Source organism: Phragmites australis, chromosome 11 (assembly GCF_958298935.1).
Source record: "Phragmites australis chromosome 11, lpPhrAust1.1, whole genome shotgun sequence".
Classification (NCBI taxonomy): domain Eukaryota; kingdom Viridiplantae; phylum Streptophyta; class Magnoliopsida; order Poales; family Poaceae; genus Phragmites; species Phragmites australis.
In genome coordinates this window covers 22,400,236-22,417,198 of record NC_084931.1, presented here as the reverse complement: position 1 = coordinate 22,417,198, position 16,963 = coordinate 22,400,236, and the positions used below count along the sequence as shown (strand labels likewise).

General features: G+C 46.1%; 1 protein-coding gene across 1 annotated transcript; it reads left to right on the top strand.

The window, feature by feature from the left end:
• The first annotated feature begins 5,870 nt into the window (after window positions 1-5,870).
• LOC133885813 (uncharacterized) lies at window positions 5,871-9,378 on the top strand. Its single transcript, XM_062325561.1, has 2 exons — window positions 5,871-6,169; window positions 8,648-9,378. Exons 1-2 carry the CDS (start codon window positions 6,029-6,031, stop codon window positions 8,957-8,959), a joined length of 453 nt encoding a protein of 150 aa, XP_062181545.1. The 5' UTR covers window positions 5,871-6,028; the 3' UTR covers window positions 8,960-9,378.
• Window positions 9,379-16,963: the final 7,585 nt, after the last annotated feature.

Sequence of the window (16,963 nt, the reverse complement as noted above, 5' to 3'; positions counted from 1 at the left end):
TTTAAGAAATACTTTTCTAGGTCTATCGTGAATGGTTCATATATGGACGAGGACGATAGAAAGTAGTGTGTGGTCACATTGGATTAAGAAATGCAACTAGCGTGCGGTAACATTGGAATAAGAAATGCAATTACGACATGGTAAGTGAACCATAGAGATTAGACGCGCACGAATATGTAAGAATAGCTCGCGAATCAAATATGCATATGTAAGTTACAAAAACAAATGTACGATCCTACTGCTGTCTCCCCCGCTGACGTCGGCCGTTCTCACCATCATGGTCCCGATGCCGCTACCGCTGGTTGGCCCTCACGTGGTCCCTAGAGTAGGTCAGGGCGTCGGGTGCACCAACCTGCCTGGTAGGCCTAGGAGGGATCACCGGTGTCGAGGCCTCCTCCTGGGTGTGCTGTGTCCGAAGTGGAGCACTGGATAGCTGGGACTGCTGAAAGACGTCGTAGTCTGATGTGCCCCCGAAGAAGTCCCTCACGAGGTCGAACGGAGGGTCTGACCCAGGCTCATCCTCCTAGCTTGGGTACGAAGACTGCGAAGGTTCCACCATCGTCCATGTGTACTGGCTAGAGGGGCCTACGAACAGATGAATGTATTAGATACGGAAAATGTGGAAATGAAAGTATTTGTATAAAATACACTATTGTACCTGTGTGGTATGCAGGTGCAGCAGCAGATATCCAGGAGTGCATGCCATAGTAGGGGTCGAACGCTGATGGTGGGATCGGTCGAGGTGTAGCTGAAGACGGCCCGGCCTCATCTCCGAAGTAACCTGTGGACAATATTAGATATACTATTGAATATATTGAATATGACAATGTAGTGACGCCCAGCACCTGAGTGGCCTGTGAGTGGTGAGGGTGTCGGCACTGGGCTCGGTCTAGGTGGCAGCGTCGAGACATGTGTAGGTGCACCTAATATTTGTTTCAAATTAATGCACCAGTAAGAAACAAATATCTTTCAATACCGTGCGTATGAAATATCCGTACCTATTAGGTCCGGGCCTATAGGTCGTGGTACAGGGGGCCGTGTGGGTGCCAACCCAAGTGGACGACGGTGCACATCAGACCTCCTGAACGACTCTGCGTGGACCCCACTCGACCTGGGAGGCACTCCTGCGACATTTGTGGTGGACCGGTAAGAGGTAAGCTTTAGGGCCCGCGCGGTCTTATCGAAAACCCGCTTGACGAACCCTGCTACATCCGCCGCACTGAGTTGCACCCCTTGCCTGAGGTAATCCATGGTTCCAACTGCGTTCCTATAGATATCATAAATGATATCGGCCTATGAAAACAAATAAGAAATGAGAATTTCAGTTTATAGTCGTTCTTACGCGAGTACATGGTACTGAAATAAGATGTAAATTACACATACCGCTAATGCAGCGTCCTCGTCCCAATGGCCCGAGTAGGCCTCCGTAGTCGACATGACGTGGGGCCGGACATCCTTTGGGGTGAAGGTAACCCGTGTACATGTACGTGGCGCATACCACCGCAGGTACTCTTCGAAGCTCTGCTCATCGAATGGACGCGCCTCCTCCACGACATCCTAAAGGGCTTGGGCCCATGCTGAGACATACGGCGCCAAGCAATCTTCCCAGAGTTTGCCACCCGGTTGTCCTTTTTGTGTATATCTGCAAGTGAACCACGTTAAATAGACTGACAATGAGATGAATGTTACAATTTATTTACTTGATAATAGTTACCTGTGGACGTGACTTGGAACCGTGCGAATGTTAACGAGGGGAAAAGCCTGGTAGCGCCCAAACTGCCGCATGACGCGGTAGGATGAGTACTCCTCGACGAAGATGTCGAAGACGAGCGATGTCTTCGTAAGCCAGTACTCCTCGTCGCGAGTACACAACGGAGACAGGCCCAAACCCCCACGACCTTGGATGGCCAAGTAGCTGTACGGGGTCCATACCACATCGCCTGGACGAAGCCGATCGAACTGCAATCGAAAAAGCTCATACGCATTGTGGGCCTGCTCATGCGCACAGTGTGGCTGTATAAGAAACATAGTCAGAATCCAGAACAAAAACATGTGAGAAACATAGTCAGAATCCATAACAAAAACATGTGACAATTAAAACATTCAAAAATTAAGTATGTACCCGGCGTCGACACCACAACGAGGCCATGGTGGGCCCGTCCTCCTTGGGATCACCGTACCATTCCTCAGGGTACGGGTTGCGATCCACAACTGGTCGTCCTATCGCGAACCGGTCGTAAGACCACAGCTGCAGCAGTAGTGGACACCCAACAAAAGTGATTAGTGGTTCCTTCTTCGTGCACGCGTCGCACAACGCCCGATATGTCGCAGAAAGGACAACAGATGCCCAACTGAACTGTGGTACCTCATCGCCTTCCGCATCCGCTATCAACCTCGCATACGGAACAAGGATCATTGACACTAGGTGGCCTTGGCTGCTGGTGAACATAACACAGCCAAACAGCCAAAGCAGGTAGGCCTCCAAATATCTCGACACCGAGTACACGTCGGCCTTCGGATGCATATACGCAGGCTACAAGTGTGGCAAGTGATAATAAGAAAAATATCTGAATACTCAAAAAGTAAATGAGAAGTTCAATTGGAAGGTACCTGAAACTGTAGGATCCACTTCTTCGTGGGCCCTCGTGGGTCGGACAAGAACTCAGGCACGTAGGGGGGGGGGTGCGTCGTCTGTCCGCTGAATCGGGCTGAAGCGTTGATGCATGACGTTCGTCCAGCTAGCATCTATGTCGATGACTCCAATGGCAGCTCCCGCGCAAGGTAAGCCTAACAGGTAGGCTACATCCTGCAACGTCAGAGTCATCTCGCCATAGGGGAGATGAAAAGTATGTGTCTCAGGCCTCCATCGGTTAACCAGGGCTGCTATCAGCGAGCGGTCAAAATAGAATCTTCTCGCCGCTGCCTCGGGGTTCTTCGTCGCTCGGGCCTCCATCAAACGATAAAGCGGTAGGAGTCCCGATGCTGCCAACCTGCACCATTGAGAATACAAATAAATTGGGGGATGCAATATATAGATGAATCGGTACATGAGTATGTAAATAGCGACATACCGATGCTTCCAACGATCGTGGATCGTAAGTAGCTCTCCAGGGTCACGTGGTCGAAATACCCCTAGCTCCCTCTGGTGCACGGCGGACAAGAAGCTGCGATGTCTCTTATCCACTGTAGGGTCAAGAAGCTCGGAGGTCGGAGAATGCATCATATCTGCATTAAAACTACATGTACATTAATATATTGCAACATGTAGACAAGAAGAATATATATTGAATCGAAATTTACATTGCAACTATATATACATGAATAATATGTACAGTCTGTTACATGAAAATATGTACATAGTTACGTGAACAGAACTGCATATTACATACACGTACGAAAAGTTAAATGAATATATTGCGACATGTAGGTACAAATGTAAGGTCAAAATGCAATAGAGAGAACTAAGGTAATTACCGTACAAATATAACAGTAAGGTACGCTAAATACATTCACACTACACCACGATAATGTACTCACCTACACAATAGGTGCATTTTTCGAACAATACTTGTACGTGTGACCTGTTTTATTGCACTGGCTGCATCGCTTGACCCTTAGATCTGCCTCGGATTCATCCATATCGTTGCGAATCCGGCGAATTTGTCGACGTCCCGGTGCGTTCTTCATCCTTTCCAAATCAGGCACATAGATTCATAAAGGGCCTGGATTACTTGTAAATGTATCAACAATGCCGTAACCATACAGCTCATGATTCCAGGTGTTCAGTATCTGATCTTTTATGAAGTACTTTAAAATATATTACCTAGGAAGCATATTGTGCTCCGCACATGCAGCTATGGCATGTGTACAAGGCCTGTGAAGCAATTGTGGCTTCTGGCACGTGCAAATGCATGTCCCACTCCTAAGCACACAATCTTGCACATGTCGCTCACGTCTTCCACCCCTACGACCCTTATCCCGGCACAGGACACTGAACCTGTGCTCCGGAGTCCCCTCTTGATTAGCGCGATGCATGTGTGCTTTCTTTGTGACATTCTCCATGTAATCACATAACATCCGTCCATAAAGTATGCGATTATCTTCCATTACCTTGAAAGCAACTGCGTACCGATCAGTGAAGTATTTGCAAGTCCCATGCATAGTACCTTCTACAATTCCAACGAGTGGGAGGGACCTTATACCTCGCATGACCCAGTTATAGACCTTAGGAAGATTTATTGTCATTATCCCAATTCTTACCTAACCACTGTCGTACAGTAAAGCCCATTTTTCAGAGCGACTTCTTTGATTTCTAATTGCTCTTGTCTCTTGCCCTCTGTAGGGGGCTAGGCTCCGCGTGTGTGTATATGTATGTATGTATATATATATATATATATATATATATATATATATATATATATATATATATATATATATATATATGTGTGTGTGTGTGTGTGTGTGTGTGTGTATGAGGGTGTCGTATGTGCTATGGAGTTTTCCTTTCTATTCTTGAAGATAAATCTTCTTGTTTAAAGGATACCCTAGGTACTTATGATTAGCTTCCTTTCATTCAGAGATCCATTTCTTTAAAAATAGAGATATGCCTAGAGAATTGTGGAAAACCCTAAGATGTCCGAATATAATAATTATCCAGTATTCATTGTTAAGTTACTTAAACATGGTTATCGATTTTGTTAACACTAATATAAATAGCAATACTTAAATAAGCATATTGCCCCCTGTCTAAGCACCGGTGCAAGTACATTTAAAAAAACAACGTCAGTTTTTTTCATAAACACTTAATTTTTTTAATAAACGTCTTTTTTTAACAACACATTATACATACTCTTAGTTGCACCCGGTTAGCTTCACCGCCACCGGCTAATCCGTCGTTTGCTCTGGCACGCTAGTACAGCTCAGAGACGTATCCAAATGCGAGTCGGAGGTGTACTTAGTACTTGCTAAATGAGTAGTAGTAGTGACGGCTGGTGGACATGACACGGCAGCCTTTTCTTTGGACAGTTGATTGTGTCAGTGCGTGGCCTACATGCAACATGCTGATGCCGAGAAGGAAAGGGAGAGGCAAGCGGCAGGCGGTGCCCGGCCCCGTGCGGCCACCCTGGCGGAGCGGCCATCGGGCCATGTGAGTGGCGGAAAACTCGGGCCCCGATCGCGGGTTCCACACTTTTCCACGACGCATGGCTTCGGTGGCCAACTCGGCGCCGGAGCAGCCTCATCCTCTTTCCGCTCGCTCGCACCGCAAGGGATAATGCCGGACTTCGATTGTGGTCCCCGTCCCTTTCGCCCCAACATCCTCATCACGACGAGTTGTGTGATGATGATCTCATGTCATCGTGTAGGGTTTACTTTACTTTCGTAGGCTGTGCAGATGGTGCTCGAATGGTGAACCATGCTGGTCTGATCAAGCTCTGGATCGGCCACCTAAGATCAGACGACAACGAACGAACGAACGAACGAAGGAACAGTTGCGGCTCACTCTCGTCTGATCGGACTACCTACCTATCAACCGGCTCGGTTCTTAGCAGTGGCAATTGCGATAAGCTCTCTCTCAGCCTCAGCTCCCTGCACGATTCTTGCGTCGCATTTTATTTCTCATAGGGAATGAAAATGAAAATGAAATTGCTCCTGTATTTTCTGACAGGTGGGGCCTTGCGGTGTGTTCGCGTGGCTGTGATGAGGGCACGCACTGACTGGACCGCGGAGACAACGCAGCAGATTGCGAAAATGTGCAGAGGGGGCGCCCCCACATTCGTGGGACCCACGACCTTTCCGAGCGGGGATTGGCCAACTGCTCCGCCGGGCTCACCAGGCCCCCACCCCAGCCCCAAACTGACACCCGAAAATGGGTTTCTCTATTAAAGCGCCCCTGGGGCCAGCGCGAGACAGCCGCAAAGCCTCTGCCTCTGCTCTTCCCCGCTCTGCTCATCTCCATTGCTGCCGCTCTCCGACCTCATCACCGCCTCAGCGTAGCAGCAAGGAGGAGGAGGAGAAGGAGGAGAAGAAGATGGAGGTGGAGACGATGCTGGAGGACGACGTGTTCTTCGCCGAGCTCAGCAAGCGGATATCGCTGCTCATCACCGACGACGACGAGGCCGACTTCGGCGCCGCAGCGGCGCAGTTCATCCCCGCCGCCGCGCCCTTCTCGGTGAGCCTGCGCTCCCCTCCACCACACCCCTCCTCGTTCCGTCTCGTCTCTCTCATCACAAGCATGTGCGTGCATGTGTGCTCGGCTCACGCCATCTACCTTCTGTTGGGTTCTTGGAGCTTCCCGGTAGTTAGCTGGCTGTTGCAGAACCTAACACATGGTTGCACTTGCACACAACCTGACCAAACCAAAACAAACCAGACCAAACCAAAACAAACCAGACCAAACCATTCGTTTCTTTCTCTCACTCAACTGGAAGCTGAAGAAGAACTCGAGAGGAGTTGCACTTGCATCTCATGATCAACAGTCTCCTCATGACCTACTTGTGAGGTGACCAATGGGTAGCTTGATTAGCATATTAATTTGGAGCATCTACCTGACACTTGCGCAGTTTGCATTCGCATACGCGCAGAATTTTCGGTTTCGGAGGATAAGCATTAACGCAGCCACGCAGGAGTTACTCGCGATATTTTGTAATAAGTGCACAGATGTATCTTTCGTAATACGTCAGTGAGTGCCTGTGCATTAAGAGAAAGCAAACCACCTTTTGTAAGAAATTGACCATTTACAGGTAGTATTGCTACTGCCAAATTCTGCCGAGGCCCACAAGCTTCAGTAATGAACTACCGGTGGTGGACAAGCCTCGTAACTTCGAGGACCCAGGTTGGAAATTATAGATTCCCATTTGAATCTCGGTAGAATTATTCTGTTTCCTTTGGAATTCCTGCGTTGTCGAGTAGGGACCACAGAATTGTCTCTTCTCTTATTGGAGTAGTAGCAAAAGTATACTGCTGGTTCGTGATGACAGTCGACAGTGCTCCCTCCATTTCTATAGGTAGGGCGTTTTAGAGAAGAAGTAAAAGAACTACTAGAGTGCATGCCCTCCTTCTTCAACCACTGAACTCAGTCATTCAGCACGTGAAATTCATGAGTATAAAAGAAAATTGACTAGTAAGTGTGCATGAAGTGTAGTCCACCACCTCACGAACAATAATCCAGCTGCACGCATCCACACCTCGACGCAGAGCGCGGCGAGAGAGTGCCTTTATTCCTTGGTTGCATACATGAAACAATGAACGAGGATAGAAGAGGAAATAAGTGAAGAGTAAAGGGGTGGAATGGGTAAGACGTACGCCCTACAAATCAAAAAAATTCTCCAAAGCTAAAACGCCTTATATATAAAAAAAAAGAGGGAGTAGCAGCAATGGAACAGCTAATTTTCTCCGCGGCATTAGCTACGCAGGCAGGGCCCCCATGACGTGCACAGGCGTCGAACGATGCCAGCAGCCGTGTCCCTTTCATTAGCCGTTCCTGAACTAGAAACTTGCAAGGTACTCCTTCCCACCACCACCCCCACGCCACTACGACAGTTGCATGCCTCTTATCCCTCCGCTCCGCACATGCGGACTGTGCTTAGTAGCTCCAAAACTCAAGTTAGGCTCGCTAATCACCCTGCTTAATTATGTTGTATGTCTCCCCTACGTATAGGAAGTTGCTATATTTTACGTGCCTCGAAATGGAATTTTTTTTCAGTTAATGATCTGACACTCTTGGATTTGAATCTAAGGATGGATCTTGCTTCTTCAATCTTACGCTATGGCCTCTTCTATCTTCTCTTCTTTCTCTCTCTTCAATGAGATCCCTTACATAAGGGTTTTCCTTCATCTCCGACAGCACTCCTGCTGTCGGATCTGCTACATCCATCACCGTCAACCCCTTCTACCGCTCACAGCACCGACGCCTCGTTGTGCCACCACACTTGTGCCCATCGCCATTCTGCCCGTCGCCTCCGGCAACCCTCTAAGCCTAGGGAACATGACCTAACCCTAAAACCCCCCTCCCTAAATCCAAAGGGGATCTCGCCGCCGACGTAGTCTGAATGATTCACTGTTTTCAGTCACTTGATGTTTAGAGAACTGCTACGTATATGGTGCGTAATTAGGACAGCTCCAAAACTCCCGATTAAGTTATAGTCATCACTCGATCGATATCCCTGAATGATTACCAAGAATCAATTTTAATCAATGGTCGCATTGCATGTGATCGAGTAGTGATGGATGTTGCTTGGACTTTGCAGCCTCCGATGGCTGCTCCCTCATCATGCATGCGACCTGTGCAAGCTACAAAGATCGGTATGTTTGAATAATCCGATCTTTGTAGCTTGCACACAACACCTCATCATGCATGCGACCTGTGCCTGCTGTCTCTGGCTGCTGCGGTATTATTTGCTGCTGTTGTTTAATCCTCTCCGGCCCGCTCGATCTGTGACAAGATTCCGTGCCGAAATCTTTGCATGCACGCAAGTTGCCATGAGTTGTGTTCCTGGCTACTTGCTCTTACAGCTACCAGCCACTGATTTCTACTAGCTTTTATTTTTAAATAAATAAAGTTTGCCATGTTCGCATCACATCACATCACATCATGTGCGTCTCGGCACGAACAGCTAGCTAACAATTCTGATTGGCCAAAAACGAACAGGGGTTCGCGTCGCTCGCCCATGTGCCGCAGCAGCAGCGCGCGTCGATGCTGGCGCCACCGGCCCACACGTTGTACCATCACGCCGCCAGCTACGGCGGTGACGGTGCCAGGGCGGCGTGGCAACAGCAGCAGCAGCAGTGCGGCAGCAAGGGCACCGGCGTGTTCATCCCCCGGTCCACGCCTGGGTCGGCGCACCACAAGAAGAGGGGCAAGAACAAGGGCGGCTCCAACTCCACCGCGAACAAGGCGGCGCGGGCGCAGGCCGGGAGCGCCGCCGCCGTGGGAGCCGCGAAGAAGCGCGCCGCCGCCTGATGATCGAGCCCATCCTTGCCATGAACTCAAAAAGGAAAAAAGAAATTAAAAAAAAAAGAAGCGCGACTAACAGCTCCAGATGCAGTGCAACACAGTGCTGAAGCGTCAGTGGAATCAATCAGTCGGATTAATTAATCTGTTTAATTAATTATTGTGTATTCTTACATGGTAAATAACCATTGTTACTCCCCAGGGTCGAAATGTATAATCTGAGCCCTCAGGGAGGAATATGGGGGCGCCACCACACAAATAATAATCTGTATGTATAGTAAGCTAGTGGCGTGCATGAGGTGGTGCCGTGGTTTTATTTTCTTGGCTCAATCGATCTATTAATCGTTTTTTGTTTTTCTCTCTTACCCCATTTTTGTAAGATGAGAAATGAATTCGATCGGTGTCAAAATGGGCAATGATTGGTGCAAGTTGATGTGTCGGGCTGCGTGCGGTGTGTCTCCATTGATCCATTGTTTTCTTTCTCTCCCTCCCGCCGGGGATGGAATGGAATCACGCAGCGCAGGTCGTGGATTCTCGGAACATGTACCGATGCACTCGTACACATGCAGTGCAGATCTGGAATTTCTCGGCGCCGGCCGGCGGGCCTGAGACCCCCTGCAACATGGGAGTTCGTGCGGCGGTTGGTGGCTGACTTTGCTGTCCCTCACCTGGGCTCCAGGCTGCAGCTCGTGCAGGCTGTGAAGTTGCGGGCCACGTCCAGCGCGAGGGGACACGCGCAGCTCCGGGTCAACCGTCCGCGCGGTTTGGGTTGGATGCACAGAACGGCAGGCAGTTCCGTCGGTGTGGTGTGGATTCGGGCGGGATTTTGCCATTTGGGTTGGGCGTCGACGGCAAGGACGTGCTTCCATGCGCGCATTGACGGACCGCCGAGGCTTCAAAAGTGGCAGCTTGGCATGGACGGCACAACGACTCTGCGTCAGTGTTCTAGTAGCCGTGGCGGCCGGCAGCAAGAACCCTATGCTTCTACTACATTTATTTTCTTTTAATATTATTTTATCTTTCGATATATAGAATAAGGTTATAATAAAAAAATTTATATATAACATGTTACTCCTTTTGATTATTTCAATATTCAATCAATTACACATAAACCATTACTCAATCACACTCATTAAATTAAAACTCTATTTTTCAATAACCTTTAATATAGACACTTAGTAAAACATCACTTAAAAATCTAAACCAATATCTATTTAAGAATAAAATTAATTTTTTAAATTAATATATATTTAAAAATGAAGATAGTATATTAGAGCCAGGTGGCCAACGTTTCATGCACTTCTCGGAACTTTTTCTCGTTAAAAAAACGCTCCACTTCCACGTGACAGCGTGCATAGCAGCGCTCGCTTGCAAGTAGGGTTTCCGCATGACGAACCTGGTCATTATCAGCCATCGCATCAACATGGTTAGAACTTAGAAGCATGTCACTGTTGTCAGGATCATCGTTGAGAAAGATGCATGCGCCAAACGAGAGGGAAAATAATCCCGTGAGCAACGGGATGAGCGAAAGAAACCACCATTTTGGCGAGCATTTCTCCACTTTTATCATGCAACTATTCGCGAGCATTTCTCCACTTTTAGCACAAGATGGGTGCTCTATCTAACGAACAGCGGCATGGAGGAAAGACCAGCTGGGCCATTTTTATTTTTATATTTTTTTATTAAAAATTTAGATAAATAGATTCCTCGTGAATAAAATTGCAAAACTAGACGACTACTGCCCCTGAAAGAGCTGCAGTCCTCTGAGAGGACGGTTAGGCCAGCCGCCCTCCCAGAGGGCGGCAAGAGGTGCCCGCCCGAGCTCGCACCTTACCGCCCTCTGAGAGGGCGGGTATGGCTCTTTGCCGCCCTCTCAGGGGGCGGTAAGGGGGCTACCCGTCGGCCTCCACCCCTCCACCCTCCTCTATAAAATGGGCTAAAAATAAGTAAAAATCACATTTTATCTATTTTTGATGTTGAGCCACCATCTCAAAATCCAACCCAAGAGCTAAACCTGTTTTGTCAACACACATCTTAGTTTTAGCCAAGTTCAAATTCATTTTTTCATTGTCCTCTGAGCACTTCTCAACTAGAGAAATGAGGTACTCATTCAATATCAAAATCTTTTGAACTTGCTCTCTAACCCAGCTGAGTTTGCCTTGAAAGACTATGCAGGTAGAACAGTTCAGCTGCACATCATTTGAACACCCATCACTCTCCAATCTAAATTCTAATTTCTTAAGATGCTTATCTTTCAGTTCAACATCCTTTGCAAGTAAAGGCAATTCTTATAAGCACCTAAGAGAGTAGATGTAGACTTCTACTCAAGGAGCTTCTTCTCAGTACTCTCAAACCAACTGGCAACTTGAGCATGCACATTCCTAAGCTCGGCAAGTTCAGTCATGATAATCAAACAACTCACACTCCTCAACATCAGGACTAGACCTAAGCAATGCAAGTTCAGTAGACACAGACTCATACTTAGACCTAAGATCATTCAACTCGCGCATAGCTTTCTTAAGTAACCTATATTGTCTAACAATAGCATTATTCACGGTATCGACTTGGATGGAAAGTTGATCGTAGGAAGACAATACGTCAGAAGGATCAAGGTCGAGATTGCTGTCGTTGTTGTTTTTATCCGCCATGAGGCAGAGACCGGTGAAGTCCTTGGCCTTCTTCTTGCTCATCACTTACGGTTTCTCCTCCTCCAAGCTCTCCTCCTCACTTGAAGAGGTGTCGATGTCGCTGAGGGCTACCACGAATGCCCTAGAAGCCACCTTGGTCGCCTTCTTGGCCATCTTATTACGATTCTTCTTGAAGAAGGGCTTTTTGTTCTTTTTCTTATGCTTGTCGGAATTATAGTCGCAGTTCTCACTCTTCTTGAGCTTAGGACAATCCGTCTTGAAATGAGTGGTATCACCATACTCAAAACAAGCACAAGAGCTCCCTCTCCTCCAGTCTATTTTATTGTTGTAGAAGCGGGTGGACTTCTTCACAATCAGAGCAAGGTCCTCATCATCTAGTGCATCCACCTCCTCCTCTGTGATAGAAACTAAGGAAGACAAAGTAAAACCACTCAGTGAAGTGTTAGGACAAGAATGGTTAGCTCTAGCCTGATTGCCACCATTAGGTTTGGAAACCAACGCCATATTTTAAGAGAGGGGGTTTTCAAGACCTATCCGAGCCGCTTGGCTATCTCGGTGGATTTGAGCTTGCTGAAGAGTTTATCACAAGTTAATGTGTCATAACTTGGTGACTCGTCAATGCTCGAGATCTTCACTTATCATTCGCTACCATCGAGAGCATAGAGAAGTTTGATCACTCTTTGTCTCTCTCATTATCAGAGTAGGGCAAAACAATAGTGGACCTAAGATTGCTCACAATTCTATCAAAACAAGCAAACAGAGTATCCAGAGATTCACTAGGAGTTCGCACAAACATTTGATATTCTTGGTTATATGTGCTTTGGCATCTGGCATTAATCTGATTAGTCCCTTCATGAAAGACACTCAGACTAGTCTAGATCTCCTGAGCAGTACGGAGGTGCTGGACCTTGTCGAACTTAGGCTTATGAACAAAATATACAAACGGGCATATGAACTTAGGCTTATGAACAACATATGGCATACTCCTTGTTCACCCAACGTTCCTAAAAAACGTACAAATGGGCATAAACTTTAGAGAGACAAAGCGAAAAAGAAAGTTTCAAGGAAAAATGACTCTATAGATGGAATATGAACCATATGCTCTATTCAAGATCATTCCATGTGTTTTTGAGCACAAAAACTTGAAGTTTGAATGAAGAACAAAGCAAAAAGACAGTCACCAAAAGAAACAACTCTCCAAATTGATAGTCTAGAGACAAGGGAATTCAAGACCCTCTCAAATACATGAGTATATGAACGTTTATGCCTCTAGCAGCAAGAAAATTAACTTCTCAACTTTGAAAAATCGTAACTCAAAGGCAAAAATGAAATTAACAAGAAAATCACAACTGAAAAAAATGGCAAACTTGCAAGGGAACCAATAGAGAAACTAGAAAGAGAGGAATTTAAGTATATGAAAAAAATATAAACTTTATTACTTAAAGAGGTCAGTCCTATTTTAGATGGATTATAAGGATTTTTCTCTCAAAAACTCTCACATATTACATAGGCTAAACATTCATCCCTCTCTCCTTTAAAACCTAGCACTATGCTCTAAAATGGGTGGTATAAGGGGCTAAATGGCTGTTTCAAACTCTCTCATAGCCCCGTCCCTCTATTTATAGGTCTAAAAAACTTGACCCATAAGTTCCCTAAATTGTTATCAAAATACTTTTATTTTGTAATACACTCCTACCTATCATCGAGGGTATTTGATCTATTTTTTGCTCCGTCTATAAAATAGCCGCAGCGCCTTCACGACTTAGCTTCGCCTCGACACAAGTTTCATGATAGTGGCACTTACTCATCCAATCTTCCCACGGTTTTGAGACCCAATCGTGAAACCCTCTGCATATTTCTCAAAGCGTGACAAGCCACTTGCTTATATCTCAAGCAAACGCTCTAATGTCGACACATCTACTTCGTCTCGCGATTCTGACCGCAAACAAGTCTCTTCCGCTCCCGATCTCTCGGGTCACCTTCTCACTTGCACCAGTGTCCATTTCACTTGATTTTATCAACACGTCGTCTTTATCCTCTGTTTAATGCTTTGATTGATCTCTACGTGTACAGTTAGGATCATCCTTAACTCCGTTCAGCCTCCTTGATCGTTGGTCCAAGCATCCATTTGGTCCCGATCACCCGTCGTCGACCATCAAATTGTATCCTACCTGCACACCATAAAACAAATAAACATATTTTTCCAACTTCAACTCCGATTAGTCTATAATCAAAATACTCACACAAACTTAAATAATCTAAAACTCAACAAAATAAATTAACAATCTTATTCATGACTCGTCATATATTCTCATGGTTATTTACTTATGGTCGGACATGACCTCCACGAAATCAATGAGCTCCTTGTCCGACTCAGGGGCACTTGGCACCTGCGGGTGACGACGAGATCAGGAGCGACACGACCATGACCATGAGGAACAAGCGTGAGGATATGCTAACGTGTATAAAACTGATGCGACGTTTGGAGCCCACTGTCATAAGTCAGCCACATAGAATAAAACTGAGATCGAAACCGTGTCAGGGGTATCCGGTTTTAATGGTTAAAGGAGCCTTCGTATTTAGTTTTGCGGTTTAAGTAGGTAAATGAGACCGAGGCAATGGTTGAGGTGGTCAAATGGATTTTTTCCGACGGGGAGTGGGGATCACGATTAGAGTTTTTTTTATTTTTATATTTTTTCGAGTTTAAATTTAAATAAATAGATTCTCAGCGAATTTTTTTGCAAAAGTAGACGCCCACCGCCCTCTCAGAGGGCTGCAGCCCTCTCAGAGGACTGGTACGGGTGCTAACCGCCCCCTGAGAGGGCGGTATGCCTTCCCGCCCGGGCCCCACAGCTTACCGCCCCCTCAGGGGGCGGGTAGAGGTCCTTACCGCCCTCTCAGGGGGCGGTAAGGGCTCCTCCCGCCCGCCGCCCCGCGCCGGCCTTCTGCGCCCTGAGTCTATAAAAACCCCGAAAATTGGAGAAAAAACCATAAAAATCGGAAAAAAAAAGAAAAGTTGAGAAGAGAGAGGAGAAGAGAGGAGATGACAGGGGAGGAAGAGAGATCGGTGAAGCCCTGCTGCATTTGGGCTGCGGATTTAAAAAAAAATTCAGGTCAATCTTTTTTATCCTTTTTATTGTTGTTAATTAGTGCAGTAGTAGTATATGACATAGATTTTAGATATTTAGATCTAGGGTTTAGAAAAATTGTAAAATTTAGTTAGAAAATTGCACGATAATAGTTGAATATAGAATATTATTTTTAGTATATTATTTTCAATTTGTTACCTGTAGTATATTATTTGTAGTATATTATTTTCAGTATGTTGTTTGTAGTATATAGTTTATAGTATATTACTTGTACATGCGGACGTATGAGTCAACAGTAGATGATAATTTGCGAATCTAAGGTAGCATTTAAAAACTATTTTATCCGATAATCAGAAATATAGTTTGTTGTCTTAACATGTGTTATGTTTGCGGGTGTTTCTAGGAATGGGAGATAAATTAATTTTTCAGATATATTATGGTGAGGGTGAAATTATGTACGATCTCAACGGTGTAGATCTCTCTGAATTTCGCCATGTTATGAAGGGGCTTAGTAAGGCTAATGAGAGGACTATTGTGGGGGTGTGCAAATGGCTCATGCGGTTTTTCCAACTGGATCCGCAGCAATATGAGCTGAAGTTGAAAGGTGTTCTGAGTCGTGCTAGTCATGGATACTTTGGTGAGCTTGTTCCCATCGAAGCCACATCAACTTGGAGGCAGTATGTAGATATATGCTGTGAACGTGGCATGCCGCTTGTTTTATTAGCTGCGGAGTACCTGAAAGATCAAAATGAGGTGAACTCTGAAGAAGCAGTAGCAGGACCAAGTGAGGCAGTGGAAGATGAGTCAGAGACGGCTAATGTAGGGTCCAGAGAGGAGGTTGGTGACGTTCCAGACCTGCAGCCGATGGGTGTAGCTGATGAAGGGGAGCACATCCCTAGCATCATTGAAGATATGGATTTGGAGGATGAAGAGTTGGAGGAAGGCCTTGCCGATGGGGATTCTTCTGATGAGGATGGTAATGCTGCAATTCCTGCAGAGTGGCGGGATCAAGAATTTTCGAAGTTGGTGGTTAGCGAGGCTGACCAAACACCGTGGCCATACCATGAGAATGAGGTGTCACAGGGTGCTATGTACCCTACAAAAGAGGCAGTTATTGATGCTGTGAAATTCTGGTCGTTGTCTCTTCGTAGGCAATTCAAGGTTGTTAAATCAAGTAAAAGAAGTTGTGTAGTCAGAACCAACAACGTAAGTTCAATGCATTATGGGCAAGACTTGATGAACTGACTCTTAAACAAACTGCGGAGGCCGCACCTAACCGTGAGGAACCAATAGCTCTCGGTCGGCTCCCAACTGATACTCCGCAGATTGTACGGAGATCTGGCTCATCTATTAGGAGCTTTTCACAGTGGATACGCAATGAGTCCAATGAAAAATGGGCTCTGCTGTACGACAGTGGTGGTGCCAGGTATGGAGTAATGACTACAAACCTTGCAGAGGTTTATAACTGGGCCATGCGAGGAATGAGTTCCCTACCACTAGTTGGAATTGTAGAAGGCATTTTGCATGGCACCTGCAAGTACTTCATTGATCGGTTTGCAGCTGCTAAGGTTGTAATGGAGGACAATCGTATGCTTTATGGTCGGATGCTATGTGAGTACATGGAGCAGGCAAATAGGAAGGCCCACATGCATCGCGCAAATCAAGAGGGCACAACATAGCACAGGTTCAGTGTCCTGTGTCGGGATAAGGGTCGGAGGGGGGGTAGACGTGAGCGGCATATTCAAGAGTGTGTGCTAAGGAGTGTGACATGCATATATAGTTGTCAGAAGCCACAATTACTCCACAAACCTTGTACACATGTCATAGCTGCGTGCGCGGAGCACCATATACCTCCAAGGCAATATGTGTCACAATATTTCATGAAAGATCAAGTACTGAACACCTGGAACCAGGAGCTGTATGGTTACGGAATTGTTGACACTTTTACAAGTAACCCAGGGCCTTCAAGAATATATGTGCCTAATTTGGGAAAGATGAAGAACGCACCGGGCCGAAGACAATCTCGGCAGATTCGTAACGATATGGATGAATCCGAGGCTGGCCCTAGGATTAAGCGATGCAGTCAGTGCAATGAAGTAGGTCACACTTACAAATATTGTCCCAAAAGTGCAAGCGGTGATGCACCTGTTGTCTAGGTCAGCTAGTTTTGTACCATTTTAATATGTGTTAATTTCGCGTATGGTTAATTTGCATTCGAAGTATGTTGTTCTTGTATTTATTTCTCAATGTATTAATGTACATGTCTTTCAAATGCA